Source organism: Anabrus simplex, chromosome 12 (genome assembly GCF_040414725.1).
Source record: "Anabrus simplex isolate iqAnaSimp1 chromosome 12, ASM4041472v1, whole genome shotgun sequence".
Taxonomy (NCBI): domain Eukaryota; kingdom Metazoa; phylum Arthropoda; class Insecta; order Orthoptera; family Tettigoniidae; genus Anabrus; species Anabrus simplex.
This window is the reverse complement of record NC_090276.1, coordinates 54,720,970-54,745,034: the sequence shown is the minus strand read 5'-3', so window position 1 is coordinate 54,745,034 and position 24,065 is coordinate 54,720,970. Positions and strand designations below refer to the sequence as shown.

Here is a 24,065-nt window from a genome sequence, read left to right as displayed (position 1 = left end):
TTGTATCTCCTGTGTTGTAACTTGGTAATGTTGTTGTGAGTTGTTTGGATCCTTTTGAAATGTGGACCGTTAGTAACGTTGTGTAATTTTCCTTATCTACCGGTTGGCGTGTGGAGTTTTCGGTGGTACTGTCGGACTTCCTTCCTGAGGATATTTCTCCTTTTGTGCTTCTGTGGGATGGACCTAGTCCTTAATCTGTACCTGGTTTGCTGTTGTAATTTCTGCTTTGTATTGTGCTGTTTTGTGTGGTCTGTGAGCACGCGTTGAGGATAGCTATCCTTTATCTCTATGAATAACCCGTGCTGCTAGCTTGTCATTATTTAGGTAATCGTGTTCGGATTACGTTGTTTGGTTGTCAAGACACCTTGGTTGGGATGTGATTTGTCCTTTAATTTACCTCTGTGTCACGGTAGATTTGGCTGTTGGTTTGGTATCCCTTACTCGGTGGAAGTACACCTTCGGGTGGGCAATTCTTAGTTATCTGTTGGCTCTGGGATTTTCGACTTGTTCTTCCTCACGCAGAATTAGGTTTGTGGTTACTATTCTGTACCACGTTGCCCCGGGCATTTATTTTTGGTAGTTGTACCTTGATGTGGCTGTCATGGATGACTGACTGATCGCGATTTTTCCATCTGGTAACCTATAGGAGTCTCCTGATTGCCCATCGAGGCTACTGTTGCCTGTCTTACCTATCTGTAACTCGTGTAGGTTCTGCGTCCCTTCTCCTTGATGGTTTTCCGTTGGTTTGTTCAAAATTAGGTTTCTATGCTTGAGTCCTTACCTGTGTTTGTGGGTGAACTAGGATAAGTTGCCGATCCCAGTGTGGTTTGTATTCTGGCTCTACCCCTCGTTCTTGACCCTTGGACCGATTGACGAGTTCGCCACTCTGTGGTTGTGTGTGTGTCACTCCAATATCTAAAAGTGTAATTTGATAGGTCATTCATGTGTCCTCTTAGTTTAACGTCTGGTATTCTAAACCATATGTTCCAAGGACGTCTATTCTTTGGAGTGGTCCTGTACCTTTACTTATATATTTTTCTTGTGGGTGATTTGTGCTTGAGTAATATTGCTGATTTCCCTTCCGTTACGTTCTTGATCCTTAGGGATATCTGTCTTTGTCCTAGTTGGTATTATGTGTTGGATTGTACCCTATGTTTCTATGTGTTCTTGTTCATTGTTTCTCTACGTGTCATGGCTAAGTGTCCTTCGTGGCAGTGTAACATGGTATATTTTATGTAGTTTCCCTTTGATTTCTTAATTGTTGTTGAATGGGCCCTCCTCTTCCTTCGGTACTATATTGGACCAAGTGGAAAGCTCTGGGCTTCAGCTAGTTTGTTGGTAACTAGCCTATGTAAAGTTAATTGGCGGATCTGTGGATCCTGTAACTGAAAACTCACCTACTTTAATTTCCTGATTTGTTTTTTGTTCCTCCCTCTTCTTGTGGTTTTGCCCCCATTCGGGTTTTCCGGTGCGTTTCATTTCCCCTGTAGTCTCCCTTTGCAACACAAGATCATGCATTTCCTTAATATCAAAGGAGACTTGTAAAGGTATTCATGCATTAAAAATTAATTTACCACCGTGCTTGAGAAAATAACCTGGATGTGTGGACTTATAATCATGTGGTTTTGGTTTAATTTTGGTCAGTATATCTGTGATTAGTGTGAGAGTTGCCAAACCTCAAGGTGAACTGCGTCATGTGTCATAAACTATATCATTGTGTGATGCATTGAAACAATGTGTATTAGGTGAACCTGAAACTTTGGTGAACTCTGGTCATTGTGCTCTCTATTTGATGACAAACTTTACTCTGGTGGCTTTCCGTGTGCTCGGTTAACGTTTCTGGACACTGATGTTGATCGCAGCCCATCAATTATTTCTAAAAACTATGTGATATGGAACTGTGTATTGGACTATTAACCTGGTCATGTGAACTCCTAACTAAAATTAGTTAATCTTGGTGGTCGTTTCCTGGTGGACTACTTCGCCCAAATTTAGTATATATGTGACCACCACATCATCATCGTGTTATGCTTCAGATTTGTCGTCTTTCGGGGCGGGAGGACTGAGACAGTATTATGTAGTTTGTGACCCCCCCCCCCCATAACCTTTTCGAACTGGCATGTGTGTTGCCATTTGGAAATTCTATGTCAATCGGCTTTCGCCAATATCTACCTTGTTATGATATGCCGCGCGCTGTTGAACGGAGTTTTGGTCTGCGCCTACTGCGCGTGAGCGAGTGGTGAGGCGAGTCTAGTCTTGACCCCTAGCAACTACTTCCGGGGGAGTCGGCGTCCTGTAGCCGCCATGGATAGACGTGTATGTGAGTGTTCCGCTATGCGGCGGATGGTGGTGCTGAAACCCCCATGAAACCAACTTAAGAGGGATTATCCCTTATTCTATTAGTTGCTGGCCTCCTACTGTTTCACTGGATTATGTTTTTGCTACGATAATCCCCAGGATCCTTGGTGAACAACTTTAGTTCACGGCCTCGTGGTTGCCGGCCTTCAATAACAATGGCCAAGGTTTGAACTTCTCAATTTTTCTGGACTCAAAGGTATGTAACTGTTTTGGATTAAAGTATTTCTGGGGAAGCAAGAAGATTTATGTGTTTCGGCGTACTTCAAGATAACTGTAATAATAATAATAATAATATTTGGATTAAGACTTCCTCTTCGAAAATTGTGCTGGATATCGTGTGCGTCTGTGAGCCTTAGGAAACGGTTTCGGCAATTAATCATTTTAGAATGCAGTTCGCACGGTGGAAAAAAAATTGTATGTTTATCGTAAAATTCTGTAAAAGTTTTTTTTGCACTTGATTGTACAATAAGGTGTGAACCAAGGCGCAGTTTCCAAGGTAGCGGGGTTAGCTTTCCTTCGGGTTCCTTGCCTTCTGGGATTTATTTCTCCTTTTGTTCTTTTTGCATTGTTTCTGGGATCTGTGTTTTATTTTTGACTTAAATCCGTTGGTTTTACTTCTCTTTTGTAGTCCGTGCTTTGTTTTGTCCGTTACTATGGCAACGTGTGTTTGGGTAATAATAGGTGGGTTTTGTTTTCCGCGATTGTTGTTGGTTGATGTGTTCTTGTGGGATGAATATATTTTTGTTGCCTGGTATCGTTGGCATTTATTTCATATAAAGTGATTTATTTCGGCCTACCTTTGGTCGTTTCGTCTCGTTTTTTGGCTGGGCGAAATGTGTAACTTCTTCCTTTATTTTCGTGTGCCCTTGGAAATTGCCCTTGGTAGAAATTGGAACGAATTATGGTAAAGTTAAAAGGCAACCGGCCTAAAGGTCATGGGACTAGGGTTTGTTTACTAAACATGGTATTTGTTTTTTTTTCTTAAACGCGTGATCGATCACATTTAAATCAATATTTAATTATCTTGTTTGACGGTATGGAGGTCACTGTTGTTTTTTTTCTTTTCCCTGTTGATTTTTACGATTTAGTTCCTTTATTTTGTTAAATGAAGTCTGCATTTTCTTATTTAAAGCTGCCTCATTGGGTATTTATTTATTAATCATATTAATTTCTTGCAGGTTAATCCAATTATTGTTAGTCAAGTATTTACATTCTTTTAAACAATATGGTTCAAAGTATTTTCTGAATTAATAATGAACCTAGGTCCACTCCTAATATTATCTTGAAATGTTACCTCTCATTTAAATGTCTATTAAAGTTTCCTTTCATATCACTTAAAAGTTGGTTTTCATTTACCACATTTGGTGCAGCGCTGCAACTATTTTCTTTGTTTGGTTGTCCACGGACCTTAAGTCGCTTTTCCTCCACGGTTTGGGTAAGTGTCTCTTTTTCTTCCCTTGGGTAATTTTAGTATCATGTTGTTGGCTGGTGCCGGTTTTATCCTTGGAATTTTTTGATGTACTGTGACTTGTTGCTTCTTTTTTGCCCTTGTTTTCTCTTGTGTTCGCTTAAACTACCCTCTTGGGGCGGACACAATAGCAACCTTCACACCAGTGTCTGTCTCTCTCTCTCTCTCTCTCTCTCTCTCTCTTTTTCTCTCTCTCTCTCTCTCTCTCTTTTCCTATCTCCTTCTTTTCCCTCAACTGGTGGGTAAGGTTATTAACCTCATCACCGCTGGGATATTCCCGGGGTCCTAGAGGGTGGTGACCGGTTAGAGTGGTCACAAGGTAGGCTTGTTTCCCAGTGATACATGCGTTCTATATTTGTGCGGCAAACATTGGTGGTCAACATCACCATCTTGCCATAGCTAATATGCCCGAAACATATTACCACTATGTGTTCCTCAGGCTCTTGCGGTTTATGATTGCACCTTTCCCCTATGAATTCCATGATGTCGTTCACATATTGGGCACTGGAACAAAGGGCAAACTTTGCTTGCCTGATTTCTAACCTGGCTTCCGATTGTGTTTTACTGTTTCTACAATCCCACAGCAGCAATGCATTACTACACTGCTTGGGAAAAATGGAACAGGCAGCCTTTCAGACGAATGTCATGAAAGATGTTTCTTGCAGTTTGCATGTCTGCCTATTTGAAGTTCATCATAATGATTTTACAGTGCAGTGTTTATACGATGCTTTCATACATGTTTCACAACTGTCCAATATGCAGGGTGATCCAGTTAAGTTGTCCACCTCAATTATCTTCTGATCTGTAAGAGATATGGTCATTCTGTTTTCAAATTCTGAAATTGTATTAAAGGGCTCATAAAATACTGTGTATTCCTCTGTCACCTAAGTAAGTAAAGAGAAACTGGTAACAACTTTGTATTTTCAAATGGCACTATACCAACTTCACCCAATGGAACAATTAAGAATTGAGTGACAAATACATTGATGTGCTTATTTTGCAAATCTGACAAGTACTTTTGGAGATATTAAAGGGTTTCAAATGTGTAGGCATTAGAAAGAGATGAGCTAATCCCCTTGATATCAGGCACATACTTCTCGTGCTTGACTCACGGCTTGTTGATAAATGCATATATATGTCGCCTTTATCTCGAGGAGGGTTGCAGAAATGAATAGTACGATATAGTGTACCATTCTGTTGGTTATAAGAATGGATATTTAACGCTGATAAAAGAATGCGCAACAGGACGCTAACTGTGAGGGCGTGATGCCATATGGAGAGCGGGAATCGAGAAGGGGATTCCCGAGGCAAGGCGTGGTCGTGTGCGATAAAGAAAGAATATAGGAGGAAGAAAGAAAGAGAGATGGGTGCTGTCTGGGGGAGAGACGTGCCACCTTAACAGAGAATTTCAGCGGGAACTGACAGGCTCACCACGCTATGGAAATTGAGTCATAACTCCTATATTTGAAGGTTTTACAAGAAAATAATAGGTTGGGAATCGGTGACAGAATTTTCTGAAGCCAGAGACACCTCAAAGTCTATCAATATATAGTTGAATAAAGAACTACGTGGGAGGCCGACTGCCGTGAGAAAATGTTTCGAGGCCACATGCCAATCTCAAGTTGTTACCCGGGACTTCCCAGCGAGTCGCGTGGGTTCCTGGATTCTATAAGAGCAAGGAAGGTGGAAGGAGGTGATCAGTCCATGATAAGGCCGCTGTCCGTGTGTGTCGCGTTCTGCTGATGCTCGCGCCAGAAACCTTTGTTTATGACAAAGATGGTGATTACTTTAATACGGTTGTGCTAAGGTTTATTCAGTGAATCGGTGATTCATAAACTTTCCAGTAACTATTCAATCGCATGATTGTATTTAGACGCTTTACAAGTGAGGTCGCAAGTGCCTAATTAACCGACTGTAGACAATGCAGTACGTGTAGACTTCATCATGAAGAGGTACGGGTAACCACGTAAATATATTGTGAGGTGTGGAAGAAGTGCAAATATAAACTAAAGTCATTTGTGCTATTCCTGATATACGTATGGGTATGAATCAGTCAACCATGAGATAGGGACAATTTGTTCGACTGAGTAGGCTGCTGATTTCAGATAATAGATATTGCCTATATACCTTCGTGCGCGGTTAAGTAGTTGAAGGGGAACGATGACTGAAACGTCGCAGATCGCCAGTACTGATTTTTGCATCGAAAATTAAATAAAAGTACCGGGAATGCTGTGCTGTTAATAAATTAGGCATTTCATTCCAGTGAAGACGCGTGCTGTGTTTCAAGAGACGTGTGATACGAGACCTGCCGACCACAACCTCAAGAAGAAGGCCTCATGAACGAGTCATCCCTCAAGAAGACGGCTTCATGAACGAGCAACCCATGGAGACTGGACGCAGAGGATCGACCCAGGACCACATTGCTACCATGATGGGCTGAGCAGGGCTGCTTAACCCCGACGGAGGGAGGAAAGAGGTCTCCAAGATGATAGATAAGTGAACAATAATTAATATATATGTGTAGGGTTGGGGGGTTGTTATGCAGAAATACGGTGATTAGTTTGTAAAAATAGTAAGGAGTAGGATTACGGCCCATTAGGCCATTTATTAAGATATTTCCTTTATATAATTTAGGCTAGGTATACACAATTGTATTTTTTATTGTCTATAGGTAAGCAAGGAATAAGGTAGCGTATGATAGTAGTCGTAGGGAAGCTTAGGCATGAGCTTAGATCAATGTTTCTTAGTGCACGGCATCTGTCGATATCTGCTTGTATTTATAGGTTAATCATGATAGAGTACCCATATGCTGGGAGGGGAATACGTATGCACAATGTAGAGCACGTATGCGGCCTGGATTTAATTGTTTACTCCATGTTTATATGGTGTTGGATTGAATGTGAGGGTAATGGGTATAACCCGTAGACGATGTCACATATATTTGCGACCCTTTGTAATATGTCAAATTAGGGCTTGAACCCATGACTTGAGGGTTAACTGGAACACGTCGCATTAGGCGGACGGCGAGATGGATATGTATAACATGTGTAATACTCCAGGTGGTCGAATCGAGACCCAGGGCGGTCTGTCACGGACGTTGGATAGTGCAGACACGTATGTTGATTTCCTCACTCATTTATTGTGGCGATTTTCGTCATGTGTTGAGACAAGGTTAAGGTGGAGTGGAGCTCTGCATGTTTGAAACTGGGTTATGTTTTTGTTTTGTTTGTGTGAGGGTGCTTCACGGACCAGGCCTTCGAGGTCGTTTACCTTGCCTGCACAGTGGGGAGGCTCGCAGCCATTTTTAAAATACAAGACGAGGGCTGGAATTCCTTCCCGCAGGCGAGACAAGCATGTGCGAGGGTACATTCATTCATCCCCTCTTTCTCTCATACTTTGTTTAACTTTGTTTATAATGGTAGGGCGGTAGATGGAAATGAGGCACTAAGAAAACTTGCTTAAGCCGTAATTTTTTGTAAATATAATGTTTGTTTGAATGGACCTTGGTTCACATCCACAATGGAGTGATATTTCATGCGAGATTAGAACGGTTATGTCTGTAGTCGTAGGTTCAAACTTATTATCTTGTGTGGGTATTTTCCCAAATATATGTGGGGATCTTTTAGTGGCGTTATTTCTGCATGACAAGTTCTCACCCTAGCATCATATACTTCATGTGCAGGTACAGCGTGGCTGTTCCGTATAAGAGCACATTTGTTTCTTGAGTTCACTTATATAGTCTCCACACGACAAACCAACCAGATAGCGAATAATTTTCTTTGTTTGATGTTTATCTTATTCATGATATGAGCCTGTTGGGCATCCATTTTAGCACGATTGGTGCAATAAATTGTAATATAAAGGAAAGGAAATGTTGAGTTAAGAATACACAACTTGTGCTCAAAACGTCAGTAGGTGCGTTTGTGTTCCTCATTTCGTAGTTTAATGTAGTATTGAGTCACCCATGATCCTCTCGTCATAGAACCCAAAATTAACGACCCTTTCTGCCGATTGTAGCTGAGCTGGAGCACGTATGCAAGAACAGAAGAACAGGTAGGTATCATCCTGCAGTATTAATGTGCCCTATAGGGTACATATAAAATGGCCCCCAAAGGCGTGTGGCGAGAGTATCATGAGGGAGGTTAACAATATCGCTGGTAACGTACTAATTTGATTTGTTGTGTGTGACGAGAGTATAAGATGCAGACGCTACGAATATCCAAGTTAGGATACAAAACGCGGCTGAATGAGTGTGGATCATTAATTATGAGTTTTCTTTGATAAATGAGGAACCAGGACAGAGAAGCTAGAGTTTGGCATTGAGTCTGTCCGAATCTTAGCGCATATTTAGTAATGGCGAATATAGGTACAGGTGATGGTTGTCAAAAATAATGATAGGTTTTATTGATCTTTGTGAGGATGATTTCTTTCAGATAAACCATTTTTACCAGATTACACCTTTATTTCGGTCAAATTAAACAACATATTATTTGCATTTATTCAAAATTTGTCAATTTGTGGTTCATATGTATAGTGACAGAGCATAAGTTGATGGATAGAAATATAATGAAATTTGGAGCTATGGTGTCGTGCGGAGAAAGACCTCAGATTTCTCTCCGGAAGGGTTGGCGTATTCTCAGTGTAATAGAAATGTCTCTGACGTTAGAAAGTTTTCGGGAGTTATTGATGGAGGAGTTAGGACAAGTCAAAGCGCAGATCGCTGAAGTCAGGGAAGAGCAGAAAGTGGAGCTAAAGGCTCAGATGGCCGAGGTAGAAACACAGATAGCCGCTGTAAAATCGCAGGTTATCGACGTAAGTGAAAAACAGATGAGTAAAATTGAGGAGCAGAAAGTCGAGTTAGAGACTCAGGTAGCTGCGATAAAATCACAGGTTACTGACGTAAGTGAAAAACAGATAAATAAAACTGAGGAGCAGTTAATAGGACTAGAAGCCCGTACGAAAGAACAATTAACGGCTTTAGAAGAGCACACGAATGCTAAGTTAGACCGGTTAATGGCGGACAATCAGCAGACGCAGACACGGCTCGGGGAATTAGATAAGAAAATAGAAAGCGTGCGCATGTGCTGCCTGGAAACCACAGAGGAATTGAGGAGGCAGGTGTCAAACATGGAAAACGTAACAGGGGAACAAATTGCTACATTAAAAAAAGTAGTGGGGACGCTAGAGGAAAGGACCCTTAATAATGAAGTTCTGGTAGAGAAGAAATTAAAAGCATACACTGTGGACATAGATGAAATAAAGAGGGAGATAGATGAAACTAGCTCTGGCCTGGTATTGTTGGAAAAGAAGATGGATTCTAGGATAGGAGCAGTAAATGAGAAGGTAGCTGACAGGATGGAACGAATTGAAGAAAAGACGAAGGCAAAAATGATTAGTCTTGAAGATCGAGTAGAACAAACCGAGACGAAAGTGATTGCCCGAATGTCAGGGTTAGAACTTCAAGTAGGACAAATGAAGCAGCAACTAGAACAGAAAAATTCTTATGAGTATCAAGGAGGAAAAGGAGAAGGGGTGCTGATGTCATCAAACGAAATAAAGGTGCCGGTAGAAATTAAGATAGAGGGCAATCCCCTAAGTGAGCCAGCGGCGGTTAACGAATCCTTGAATATACAGAAGCCAATGAGACCGAGTTCAATGCCGGAGAATGGCAATATCATTCCCGTGTATAATATAGTGAGATCAAACGAGGACAAACCTAAGAAGTTCTTAGCTAATGGCGAATGCACTCCCCGTTCATTTCTCAGGGAGATTGAAGAGTATATGGAAGATTGTCGGATACCTAAAGAGAAAAGACTTAGAACAGTAGAGAGGTTTTTAGGAGGGACTGTATCTCAGTGGATGACTGCTTTCAAGAACACCTTCCAGTCTTATGAGGACTTTAAGGAAGCCTTTCTCAGGAGATACTGGAGCCTCTCGGTCCAACAGAATTTAAGACTGGAGCTATACGCTAGACGATATGCCAGCACGCTGCCCACGCGCTTTAATGATTTTTTTATTTCACAGCTAATTAAAATGCGGGAACTAGACCACCCACCTCCAGAGAAAGAAGTTATTACAACCATCATGAAACAGCTACCGGTCGAGGTGCAAAGAATCTTGATCGCCGCCAACGTCGATACAGCCAGTGAGGCTGAAACGATTTTAAGGCAATTAGATCAAACCTCGGTACAGAATCAGCCTCGTATTCGGCATACTGAAGCGATAAACACGCTGGAGGTGATGCCTGAAGAACACACACACGGAAGAAATAGCCGGCAAGAAATTCAGGACTCGGGTACCCAGACATCAAGATGGATGAGAGAGGAAGGACAAGACCGGCAGCAAAGGGGATCGAATGGAAGACACTGGTATAGGAATAATCAGCAAAGATATAGAAACTACAAAGAAAGGAGAGACGTTTCGCCAGCAGGTCATAACCCTGGACTGCCAGAGAGACAATATCGTCCACGGTACGAGGGAAGGAACGTGGCGAGAAAACCTTACTCTGACTGGAACCAGAATCGAAGGCGGGACTATCAACAGCACAGAAATGATTACAGACCTTGTGAGTCGGAACGTGAGAGAGAACATAGGCAGTATGTGAACAAGCTAGAGCAAGAACGTGACAATTCAGAGAAATGGAGGAATGCCATTCAGCAGGCGAGTCCGATACAGTGCGGTGCCCAGAGTCTGGAAATGCAACAACACATTAACGAAAACCGAGGGTGTAACTTGAACCCTCACGCGCCTGAATATAGCAGGGGGAGCGCGGGAGCTAAAAAAAAACTACAAGGTCCACAAATGGAGATAGCCTAAACCATGAAGGAGAGAATAGTGAAGAAGGATGGATGACGGTGACAGTAGACAGTTGGGTAATAAAACCTGAGGACTTATTAGACGACCACATTAAAATTGACGTCAAGACAGTTAAAGAATTACCAATAATATATGCACGTATACATGGTTTAAAGACACGTATCCTCGTAGACACAGGCGCATCAATCAGTGTTATTTCTCAAGCATTGCTGTCAGAAATAAAGACCAGAACACGTGTTCCTTCCATTCCTATCGCTAAGCTGAAAGTCAGAGGGATCGTACCAGATAAGACAACTGTATGCAAGGAACAAGTCTTAGTGGACATTGAAATAGGCAGATCAGTCATATCTCACCCGTGTGTAGTGCTCATGAAAATGGAATATAACCTGATATTAGGAGCAGATTTTCTTCGTGAACATCAGGCAAATATTGACATGGGTAACAATGTTATTAGATTACACTTAAGTCCGATACCCGAAGAAGTTAAGATGAATCAGAATGAGGATTACCACCAGGAGGAAAGAATCTGGCTAACTGCAGCAGAGGACGGGAACATGAGTGAATATGAGGACAGGCCAGCGTTCGAATGCGAGGATTATAAAGGGATTTTTCAGAAGTGTGAGATTATGGTAGCCCACTTAGAGGACGAAACAGAGAGAGAAAATTTCGAGGCGATAAAGCCACAGAAAATCGCGGAAGCTAAAATTGGGGAGGAAGACAAGAAGAGATTACAAGATATCTTGGAGCGGCATGCGACAGTTTTTGGTTCGAAGCCAGGAAGAATTCCTAACTTTCAATACCGTTTGAATGTAACAAATTGGGAACCATATAAGCAGAAACCATATCCCATACCGGAAAAATTCTTTTCCCAAGTCAAAGTTATAATAGAGGACATGGAGAGAAACGGCATAATATCAAAGGCGGCCACGCCGTTCCTGAACCCCATCTGTACGGTTCCTAAGGCCAACGGTTCGATACGCCTGTGTTTGGATGCGCGTATATTAAATGGCCGCTTAGTGCCCGAATATGAGTGTGCCCCGGCCATAAAAGACTTATTGACAAAATTCGGTGATATGGAGTACTTTAGTACGTTCGATTTGACCTCGTCGTTCTTCCATATTGTCTTAGACCCTGCAACAAGCATGCTGACGGGCTTCATGTTCGATAACCAGACGTATCGCTTTAATTGTCTCCCATTCGGGTTAAAAACCTCAAATTCCGCTCTTATCCGTGCTCTGGAAGCGAACCTAAGCCCGGAAGTAAAGGCGTTTACTCTCAAATATGTGGATGATTTAATAATAGGTTCAAAGACCCTGGATGAACACTTAAAGAAGATAGACATGCTATTGGAAGACCTCAATAAGAGCAACTTTAAGATAAACTTCGAGAAGTCTCATTTCTGTCAGAGAAGTGTCTTATTTTTGGGCCATGTAGTGGATGGAACAGGTGTAAGGCCTAACCCCACGAAGATAGCCGCGATACAGAATTTTCCCACACCTACTCGTGTGAAGCATATTAGACAGTTCTTGGGTATATGTCTCTTTTTCGCAAATCATTGTCCAGGTTACACGGAAACGGTCGCTCCACTACAAGACCTATTGAAAGTAAATAATCGTTGGAAATGGGATAAGATGCATGAACAAGCATTTCAGAATACTAAACGACTGCTGGCAAAGTCTGTGAAACTAGGATATCCCGATTACACTCGCAAATTCGTAATACAGACAGATGCATCAGAAGTGGGAATAGGTGCTGTACTATATCAAGAAACCCCCGAGAAAGAAAACTCAATAACATATCTCTCCTTCATGAGCCGAAAATTACGGTCGCATGAAATAAAGTACACCACGACAGAGCTAGAGATGCTGTCAATAGTCACTGCTCTAAACCATTGGAGGAAATATATTTATGGTTTTCCTGTCATAATCCGAACAGACCATAAGGCTCTTACTTTTGTATTAAAGACAAATTTAGCGAGTGGGCGCGTTACTAGATGGGCGCTTTATGTCCAGCAATTTGACTTAACCTTTGAGCACTGCCCGGGGAAAATGAATGTACTGGCAGATGCGTTGAGCCGTAATCCGAATCCGGCAGAAGTCTCAATAAACTTGACAACACTGGGACAGGAAGATCAGGAAGTCTTAGACCAGCTGCGAAACATAGGGCATGAGCAATTAGAAGACCCTGCCACTAGTCTCATGGTGAAGTATTTTAAGAAAGAACTGCAACAAGGAACCCCAGAATACATTGAAGCAGAGAAGAAGGCTGCATCCTACCATTTCCTTAATGGCATGTTGCACAAATTTGTGGACGAAGAGCACACCCGGCTACGGATAGTGGTACCTTCCAATTTACAGACAGGACTAATTTGGCTTACACATCATGCCACAGGACATGCCGGTATAGATAAGGTTACTGCGACGCTACAAGAGACCTTCGTTTGGCCTAAGTTGAGAACTACAGTTCAGCAGCTACTTAAGACCTGCGATATATGCCAGCGGGTGAAACCAAACCCCTACCTATTAAAGCAAAAACCGAAACCGTTACTCCCTACGGAGCCAAGAAAACTTTTCGCAATAGATTGGTATGGGCCAATTCCTGCAGCGAGTAGAGGCTTGAAATACATATTAGTATGCATGGATGTTTTCAGTAAGTACGTAACACTATGTCCAGTACGGAAGGCGAATACCCGGACGGCGCTAAATCAGTTGAAAAACAAGATAATTCCTTCCATGGGGAAACCTGAGAGTTTGTTATCGGACCACGGTGCGCAGTTCACTTCTGAGATTTTTAAAAGAGAATTGGAACGCCTGGGAATCAAACACGTGCTATCCAGCATACGGCATCCTGAAGCAAACCCAAGTGAAAGAATAATGCGAGAGATTGCTAAGTACTGTCGTATCTACTGTCCGCGAGAACACTATAAATGGTTAAGTGTGATACCTATCATAACCGAGTCCATCAATTCGACACGACACGAATCCACGGCACAAATTCCTTCAGTTTTGCATCACAACATCTTCCCTTGTCGCCCGTGGCAAAGTGTTATACCGTGCCCCACCGACACAAGAATGTCACAAGAGATGTGTGTGAGGAGGGCGGCCGAACAGCTGAGGGCGCAGGCGGAACGTAGATTGAGGCGAACCAGAAAGAGGCGTTTCCACCGCCCATTGCGAGTGAATGAATTAGTGCTCATTCGTCGCCCTGCTCCCAGTCAACCGTCAGCTAGATTTTATCACAAGTTTGCCGAACTATATGTGGGACCTTATCGTATAATTCAGTGTTACGATAACAATGCATACAGGGTACGAAGCTTGGACGGTAGGACTGAGAAGGTATTCAATGCAGCCAATATTAAAATTTATATTCCCAGAGGACAAATGCCAATAGAGGACAACATCGAGAATGAAGAGATGGAGGGAGAAGAGGACGAAGAAGAAGAAGAAGAGGAAGAAGACGTGGGAGGTGCAGACGAAGTACCGGAGATGCAAGACGATGAAAGTGAAAACCTTGATCACAATCCGAATGAAGTATCCCTAAACGTAGGAAGGGTAGACGAAGTCTCGCCGCAGAGCAGCGCAATATTAGAAATGGCTGCAGTGGAGTGCACTGAATGTTCGGGAAATAATAGAAAATTCTTGGCTTTGTTGGATACATACTATAGAATTCGAAAGGAGCGTGAGGAGCTACTGGAACAAGTTCGGAAAATGCCACAGGATGGCTCTGAATGAAAGAAATACCCACGCGAGCGTTAAATATCTGACGCAAAGAAAAATACAAAAAAATATGATTTTTTCATATTTTTCTTTAGTGTGTGGGGAAGCAAATGTACCATTCTGTTGGTTATAAGAATGGATATTTAACGCTGATAAAAGAATGCGCAACAGGACGCTAACTGTGAGGGCGTGATGCCATATGGAGAGCGGGAATCGAGAAGGGGATTCCCGAGGCAAGGCGTGGTCGTGTGCGATAAAGAAAGAATATAGGAGGAAGAAAGAAAGAGAGATGGGTGCTGTCTGGGGGAGAGACGTGCCACCTTAACAGAGAATTTCAGCGGGAACTGACAGGCTCACCACGCTATGGAAATTGAGTCATAACTCCTATATTTGAAGGTTTTACAAGAAAATAATAGGTTGGGAATCGGTGACAGAATTTTCTGAAGCCAGAGACACCTCAAAGTCTATCAATATATAGTTGAATAAAGAACTACGTGGGAGGCCGACTGCCGTGAGAAAATGTTTCGAGGCCACATGCCAATCTCAAGTTGTTACCCGGGACTTCCCAGCGAGTCGCGTGGGTTCCTGGATTCTATAAGAGCAAGGAAGGTGGAAGGAGGTGATCAGTCCATGATAAGGCCGCTGTCCGTGTGTGTCGCGTTCTGCTGATGCTCGCGCCAGAAACCTTTGTTTATGACAAAGATGGTGATTACTTTAATACGGTTGTGCTAAGGTTTATTCAGTGAATCGGTGATTCATAAACTTTCCAGTAACTATTCAATCGCATGATTGTATTTAGACGCTTTACAAGTGAGGTCGCAAGTGCCTAATTAACCGACTGTAGACAATGCAGTACGTGTAGACTTCATCATGAAGAGGTACGGGTAACCACGTAAATATATTGTGAGGTGTGGAAGAAGTGCAAATATAAACTAAAGTCATTTGTGCTATTCCTGATATACGTATGGGTATGAATCAGTCAACCATGAGATAGGGACAATTTGTTCGACTGAGTAGGCTGCTGATTTCAGATAATAGATATTGCCTATATACCTTCGTGCGCGGTTAAGTAGTTGAAGGGGAACGATGACTGAAACGTCGCAGATCGCCAGTACTGATTTTTGCATCGAAAATTAAATAAAAGTACCGGGAATGCTGTGCTGTTAATAAATTAGGCATTTCATTCCAGTGAAGACGCGTGCTGTGTTTCAAGAGACGTGTGATACGAGACCTGCCGACCACAACCTCAAGAAGAAGGCCTCATGAACGAGTCATCCCTCAAGAAGACGGCTTCATGAACGAGCAACCCATGGAGACTGGACGCAGAGGATCGACCCAGGACCACATTGCTACCATGATGGGCTGAGCAGGGCTGCTTAACCCCGACGGAGGGAGGAAAGAGGTCTCCAAGATGATAGATAAGTGAACAATAATTAATATATATGTGTAGGGTTGGGGGGTTGTTATGCAGAAATACGGTGATTAGTTTGTAAAAATAGTAAGGAGTAGGATTACGGCCCATTAGGCCATTTATTAAGATATTTCCTTTATATAATTTAGGCTAGGTATACACAATTGTATTTTTTATTGTCTATAGGTAAGCAAGGAATAAGGTAGCATATGATAGTAGTCGTAGGGAAGCTTAGGCATGAGCTTAGATCAATGTTTCTTAGTGCACGGCATCTGTCGATATCTGCTTGTATTTATAGGTTAATCATGATAGAGTACCCATATGCTGGGAGGGGAATACGTATGCACAATGTAGAGCACGTATGCGGCCTGGATTTAATTGTTTACTCCATGTTTATATGGTGTTGGATTGAATGTGAGGGTAATGGGTATAACCCGTAGACGATGTCACATATATTTGCGACCCTTTGTAATATGTCAAATTAGGGCTTGAACCCATGACTTGAGGGTTAACTGGAACACGTCGCATTAGGCGGACGGCGAGATGGATATGTATAACATGTGTAATACTCCAGGTGGTCGAATCGAGACCCAGGGCGGTCTGTCACGGACGTTGGATAGTGCAGACACGTATGTTGATTTCCTCACTCATTTATTGTGGCGATTTTCGTCATGTGTTGAGACAAGGTTAAGGTGGAGTGGAGCTCTGCATGTTTGAAACTGGGTTATGTTTTTGTTTTGTTTGTGTGAGGGTGCTTCACGGACCAGGCCTTCGAGGTCGTTTACCTTGCCTGCACAGTGGGGAGGCTCGCAGCCATTTTTAAAATACAAGACGAGGGCTGGAATTCCTTCCCGCAGGCGAGACAAGCATGTGCGAGGGTACATTCATTCATCCCCTCTTTCTCTCATACTTTGTTTAACTTTGTTTATAATGGTAGGGCGGTAGATGGAAATGAGGCACTAAGAAAACTTGCTTAAGCCGTAATTTTTTGTAAATATAATGTTTGTTTGAATGGACCTTGGTTCACATCCACAATGGAGTGATATTTCATGCGAGATTAGAACGGTTATGTCTGTAGTCGTAGGTTCAAACTTATTATCTTGTGTGGGTATTTTCCCAAATATATGTGGGGATCTTTTAGTGGCGTTATTTCTGCATGACAAGTTCTCACCCTAGCATCATATACTTCATGTGCAGGTACAGCGTGGCTGTTCCGTATAAGAGCACATTTGTTTCTTGAGTTCACTTATATAGTCTCCACACGACAAACCAACCAGATAGCGAATAATTTTCTTTGTTTGATGTTTATCTTATTCATGATATGAGCCTGTTGGGCATCCATTTTAGCACGATTGGTGCAATAAATTGTAATATAAAGGAAAGGAAATGTTGAGTTAAGAATACACAACTTGTGCTCAAAACGTCAGTAGGTGCGTTTGTGTTCCTCATTTCGTAGTTTAATGTAGTATTGAGTCACCCATGATCCTCTCGTCATAGAACCCAAAATTAACGACCCTTTCTGCCGATTGTAGCTGAGCTGGAGCACGTATGCAAGAACAGAAGAACAGGTAGGTATCATCCTGCAGTATTAATGTGCCCTATAGGGTACAATAGGCCTACAGCATTTTGGAGTTACAAATCTTTTGTTTCATTGTCGTTGAATCAGAAAAAGGTCCAGATAATACAGTGAAATAGTAATCATTTAAGTGCTTTATTGTCCTTCTCGTGACTACTTAGTGCACGAGATGAAATCAACAACTTCAAAATCCAATTAATGACATGGTCATTGGAAAGAATGGAACGTAATCGTACAGTGGTGGCATGTGTCAAATGCAGCCTATGTCTGTAAGGATTTTCCCCACTCCACCTCGTCTTGTATCCTAGCGGAAATATCTGACTGCATAGGATAAATAATTAGTACTGTTTTCCTTCAGTACTGGCAAACCTGAGAAAATTGAATTCATTTACACGTTAAAATTTAAAATGAAACAAAACTCGCCCATGGAGTTTGGCTGACCATCACACATTTTGATAATGCACAAGCCGAATAAAGACATTCCTATTAGACCGAATCGGCACACCCAGACTACGGTGGTACGGGCATGTGATGAGGATGGAGCCTACAAGAAGAGCCAGAATAAATTTGGAAAGACAGGTGGAGGGGAAAGACCTGCAGGACGACCTAAAACCCGATGGATGGGCATGATCAAGGTTGATCTAGTTACCAGAGGATAGACAGTGGATGATCTCCATGACAAGTTGTATATGGACAGGAAGACGTGGAAGAAGCTCATTAACAGTACCCGGGAAACTGGAACTGTACAATGATGGTGTTGATGAATAGGATCACAATAGGCTATGTATGGAATACGTTTGGTAGGCCCCTATGTATGTTTATCAACAAAGCAAGAGTTATGCAGGCGGACAGTACACTGGACATCACAGCCACTGGTGCATCGCTTTCTATCTAATACCCACACATGTATCTCCAAAAGTACTTGTCTGATTTTCAAAATAAGCACATCACTAAATTTGTCGCGCGGTTCTTAATTGTTCCATTAGGTGAAATTTCTTTTGTCCCATTTAAAAAAAACAAAGTTGCTACCAGTTTCTTGGTAATTACTCATGTGATTGAGAGGAATAGGACAACATTTTATGAGCCCCTTATACAATTTAAGAATTTGAAAACATAATGTCCATATCTTTAACGAATCAGAAGATATTTGAGGTGGACTACTTAGCTGAATCACCCTTTATATGGGTGTATGTTAACCCGCTCTTCCTTGCTGTTCAAGTGTATACAAGTGGAAAAAACTGCTCTCGGAAACGACCATGAGGTGTCGGTAACTGCTGAAATTGGTGAGGTGTAACTTTCAATGTTCCGTCACAATAATACATCATGGAACTCTGAGACAGGTGATTAATGTGGCAAATATTATGCTGCAGTCAGGATCCTTGCTCCCAGATTCGTGTTGCAGAAAACTGTCACCATTACGTGTGATTGTTTATTGCCCTGTAACCTGGATTTGTGCTACATTGCGAGGATTCACTGGTGTCCCTTGATTTTGTAGTCTGTTCATTTGATAAATTAATATAGATACTGATTTAGTGCATTGGCAGTCTGGCCCCGCAGTGTAGGGGGCAACGCGTCCGCCTGTCACCCGGCGGCCCCGGGTTCGATTCCCAGCCAGGTCAGGGTTTTTTACTTGTAAATGATTAATATCCCTGGCCTGGGGACTGAGTGTTTGTGTCGTCCTTAATGTTTCTTTCCTCAGATTCAACACTTTACACTTCCGCCATTTCCAAATACATGCAGGTTCACAACATATGGTACAAAGTAGGGGCAAAAGATCTTAGGTCGACGCCCCGAATAAATAGCATTTAAAAAAAAATGCATTGGCACTGCCTGTGACTCCAAGTAGCCTGCACAGTGGCTTCCATAATATGCACTAGCCATACATCTTGGTAGGTGTGCTAGTTACTGACAAACCCAAATTGGCACACTGGAGCGAAACTCTGGCAACCAGAAATGAGTCAGCTAGAAAATGTATAATGTCCATTAATGGACCATGTATATTGGTCTGTTTATTTGTTGTTTTAGAGTGTTCTTTTCTGGCAACATCATTATGATTCCTCTTCATTGATCTGCAATGGTGTCGAAAGAAGTACTTCACTCGGAGACTCATTGACATGTTTCTCGGCGTGTCATTTGACACCATTGTGCATTACTCAATGAACTTGTGCTCTCACACCTGCAGAATGACCATGGTTCCATGAGCGAATATATCTTCCTTGACAAGACTCGTACCAGTAATACATCTTGCTGTACATTTTGTTCTCACAATGCCAGTAACGACAGGTTTTCTGTTCATTATTCCTGTGAAATTGGTAGCAGAATTATTTTTTTACAAGCATTAGTTTGTTTTTGTGAACTGAATTATTTGTGCCAATTTCAGTGCAGGAATTTCATTACAACTTGGGATTTTATAAAAGTTGTGATGAATACTGCTATGATATAGGCAACACAATCGTATGACCATTATGTCAGAGAAACCAAGTCGTCTAATTACCCGACTGCCGATGAACCATAATGTCTAATTGACCAAAATGTTGAAAGATCAAAATATTCGTGATGTAGAAAGAGAGGCTTAAACTGCCTGAAATGAATTTTTCTCATGGGTCTGAAATCAGTAAAGGGGTGCTCGATTCACCCGGAAGGATGTGGATTTGATTCCCTGTCAGGAAGTTGAAAAGTTTTGAAACAAGATTTCGACTTCTGCAGAGGCATGTGGTCATGAGGTCCATTCAGCCTGCCCCAAAAATGAGTAACAAGTTTTTCAGGGAAAAGGCAGCCAGGAATAGAGCTAAGTACTCCGTCCTATTCGGTGCTGAGGTTACGAACGTCTTGCCAGGTTATTGGTGTGTGTGTGTGTGTGTGTGTGTGTCCCAGCCGCGCTGACCACTCAGGAAGGATGAAGCGAGATGCCATTTCCCTCTCTATTGCACCCTGGAATGATCTGGTGTCTGGTCCAGTGTGTTCTGACCGAGGATGCTCCAGGTGAATCTTAGCTGCTAGGCCTGGTCCATATAAAGCAGACAGGCAGGCAGACACAGTCAGTGTAGCTGTGGAGTACTGAGTGCTGTGTGCATGCATACTGCCGTGAGCACAGTACTGTGAGGGAGTGTTCCGTGTTCGAGTGCTGAGAGACTGTCATCATCTATTGTGAGATGTGTTCAAAGTCGCGGAATTGTGCTCCAGTTGAGTGTCTGCTGTATGTATGTCAGTGTGGAGTCTGACGGTGGCCAGCGAGGGACATCAAACGAAGACTGTTGGAGTGTGTGACTGACAAATGGGTGACATTGGTTTATTGAGACACACCGCTGCACTGCGTGCAATGTAAAAAAATGTGTAGTATCTGTGTAACCAGTGTGACTGTGTTTGTGTGTAAGTGGTTGAGATGTAAATTGTGAACTTGTTTGTTAGTGTGCAAGTATTGGTAGCTAATTAAAACTTAGTTGTAGAATTATATGCTGCCAATTGTGTGGTAATTTATTACCCCAATCGTATTACAATACATAGCAAACCATGAATTAGTTACAATCTCTGAATAGATTTGCGAATAGTTTGAGGCAGAATACCTAGAAAATATGAGGGTCGAGTCATTATTTATTTATTTATTTATTTATTTAATCGTTTGATTTTATACAATATACATTCAAGGCAAAATCAAACTTTAAAGTCCATCCTTCTCAGCCATTCAGTTAAACCGGGTGTGAGAGCGAACAAATCGTCAGGAGTGCCAGGGTACGAATGAAGAGGACAGCGTTGGACCAGGTGCTCAATCGTCTGTTCTTCCAGGTTACAATCACACATTGGTGAACTGATCCAACCCCACTTGTACCTGAAGTTATTGCAACAACCATGTCCAGTCCTTAACCTTTTGATACTGCATAAGTCATAAGTCATGGCAACTATTTTTTTTTTTTCCGCGAACAGGAGAAAACACGGAAAATCTAATATGTGCATTTGATAAATATAGGGCATGTACTTATGCACAGTGCCTGAAGACAAATTCTGACTTCAGGAGATTCTCGTAGAAAAGTGACAGAACACAGGCCATTGGTAAACATTGTTTTATTATGGTGTAGACAGCAAATACACAAGACTATGTACAAAGGACAGGTCTTCACTGGTTACAGACCTTCGAAATAATCACCCAAAGTTTCCACTGTGCGTTGCCAGTGGTGGGGCAGGCGCTGAATACCATTCGCTGCATGTGTATCGCTAACGTGTGACACCTCTCTCCAAAATGCTGTTACAATGTCCTCTTTGTTAGCAAACCATTGTCCACGTAATGGCTTCTTGACTTTGGGGATTAGATCATAGTCACAGCTCTGCATGGCATTGGCGTGCATTTCTGCCGCGGAGAACTGCTATTTCAATATATGATCGTTGCTCCTGCTTGTTGACTTCCATTTTGTGACGCTCTCACTCACACACTGAACTTGGGGCATGCTTAGACCCACACTGTTATTTACATACATCATCTAGTGGCATCATTCGCAAGTACATGCCGTACGTTTCCAAATGCATATCTTAGATTTTCTGTGTTTTCTCCTGTTCGCGAGAAAAAAAATAGTTGCCATAACTTATGACTCGACCGACGTATGTTGCATCATGAGCTCAAAGACATTGTGTTAATTCACATGTTAAATCTCCACTGCCCCCATGCTAATACGTTCTCTTCCTTCCTATCAGCTGCTGTTTTTATTTCACAAACTCTCCAAACATGTCTACAGCGAGGGAGGCAGGTGGGGAGGAGGATCGAGTGGAGTGAGGTGATGTCACAGCGCTGCTTCCTGTCTTAGTCAGTTAATACTTTCAGTCCATTTGTTCTTTCCTTATAATTTGGATATGCGATATCTGTGGTGTGGCATAAATGCTATACCTGTTGCAAGAAGCAGTCTTGTTGTAGCTGTTATTCATGTTAGTTTTATCTTTCTTTTCAGGGCAGCTGCTGTGTCATTGTACAGGCTACCGTCTTCCCTCTCCTTACCACACAAGATTTACAGACATGGACAGTACAAGTCAGCAGCTAGTATACTACTAAGGAAGGTGTGCACAGATCTGAGTTACTTGAATCAAAAGGCAGCTCAGCAAGTACTACAGAAGCCGTCATTGTTTTGCTCAGCCGCATCACTCCAGAGACTTACATTTGTAGGAACAAGATACTATTCCAAAGCGAAAGATAAGAAGAAAAGCGATAAAGGAAAGAAAAAAGCTGTCATTATAAATGAAGAAAGGCTGTCAGAGGTAATCAGTGTTGACTCCCTGAAGAACCAGATGCAGAAGGCTGTAGATAATATGAAAGATGACTTTATGAAGAATCTCTCACTAAGGTCAACTGTTGGTTCAATTGAAACAGTCTCGGTCTCTTTTGAAGGTAAAGAATTTATGCTTCAAGAGCTGGCCCAAATTGTGAGGAAAAATCCTAAGACTGTTATCATTAATATGACTTCATTTCCTCAGGCCATTCCCGCTGTTCTTGAGTCCATACAAAAGTCGGGCATGAACTTGAATCCTCAACAAGATGGTACAACTATTTTCATCCCAGTGCCTAAAGTTACAAAGGAACATAGAGAGAACTTAGCAAAGAATGCAAAAATGTTGTTTGTGAAATATAGGGATTCCATCAGAGATATACAAAATAAATATCTAAAGCAGGTCAAAAGGAACAGTAGCATTTCAGAGGACCTTTCACATGAAGCTCAAGATCAGATTGTCAGTCTTGGGCATCAGTATGTGTCTGAAATGGACAAAATTCTTGAAGCCAAACAAACTGAGCTGATTGGTAAACATTAAGGTAGATTGTGTCAGGTTGTTTTTCGAAAGGGTGTAGTTGGAACTGTTGGATTTGAGAAAACGTGTGTATTACATTCTTGAAAAATTATTCTCGTAAAAATCGGTTTTGTAATAAAAAGTTATGCTGAATTGATCACAAAACATGAAACCTTACCTTCTCTCCCTATTACTACAATATCTAATGATTTCCTAACTAATGTGTTGTACCTGGGAAAGGGGTAAAATAATGTGAAACAAAAGCTAAAGGTTTCCACCTATTCAATACTATTTATTGCAACCTTAAAAAAGTTACATATATTTCATGAAACTAGTTTTGATCTTGCTAGAGACCATCATCAGTCAAAATCAAATATTATTATTATTATTATTATTATTATTATTATTATTATTATTATTATTATTAAGTTCTTGAATGTAATATTTTTAGTATACATGCATGAATTCCAAGAGAATGCTAAGGAAAAATAAAGTGGACTGTAATATTTGCTTCGGGAGTATTTGTTTTCAAAGAATGATTTGTCATTTGAAGAGCCACTAGACATTTCTATGTAGTCAAGCATCAGTCAGCAACTCTTCTACTTTGCAAGCTGCATTTGTAGTCTGAACTACATTCTGTTCATTCCCTTTTTTGCAGTTAAGTAGTTATAAATTTACTGTTAACTGGTCAGTAGACTATACAGGGTGTATCAGAACTATACCTACAAAAAGTCAAGGATGCTGTTCGTGATTTTTCATGAGGTTGCTTTGTTACTTTCGGGCGCACGATTCAAATTGACAAACTCTCCATATTTGCTATGCCAGAACACAAGCCACTGCCATGCTTTAGGGAAGGGAAGAGAATAGGAGGAAGGGTATGGTGTTTAATAAAGTGTTGCTTTTTTTAACAGGTGTGTTACAGTGTAAGACAATATATTTAACTTGTGTATTCGACAG

The 24,065-nt window shown here is 41.7% G+C and overlaps 1 protein-coding gene across 1 annotated transcript in view; it reads left to right on the top strand.

Moving 5' to 3' along the window:
- The window catches only part of mRRF1 (mitochondrial ribosome recycling factor 1), a 36,167-nt gene extending 12,548 nt beyond the window's left edge, over positions 1–23,619 (top strand). The window contains exon 2 of the mRNA XM_067156811.2: positions 22,280–23,619. Coding sequence (XP_067012912.1) covers positions 22,280–23,132 — 853 coding nt within the window. The 3' untranslated portion in view covers positions 23,133–23,619. The remainder of the gene's footprint in view (positions 1–22,279) is intronic.
- Positions 23,620–24,065: the final 446 nt, after the last annotated feature.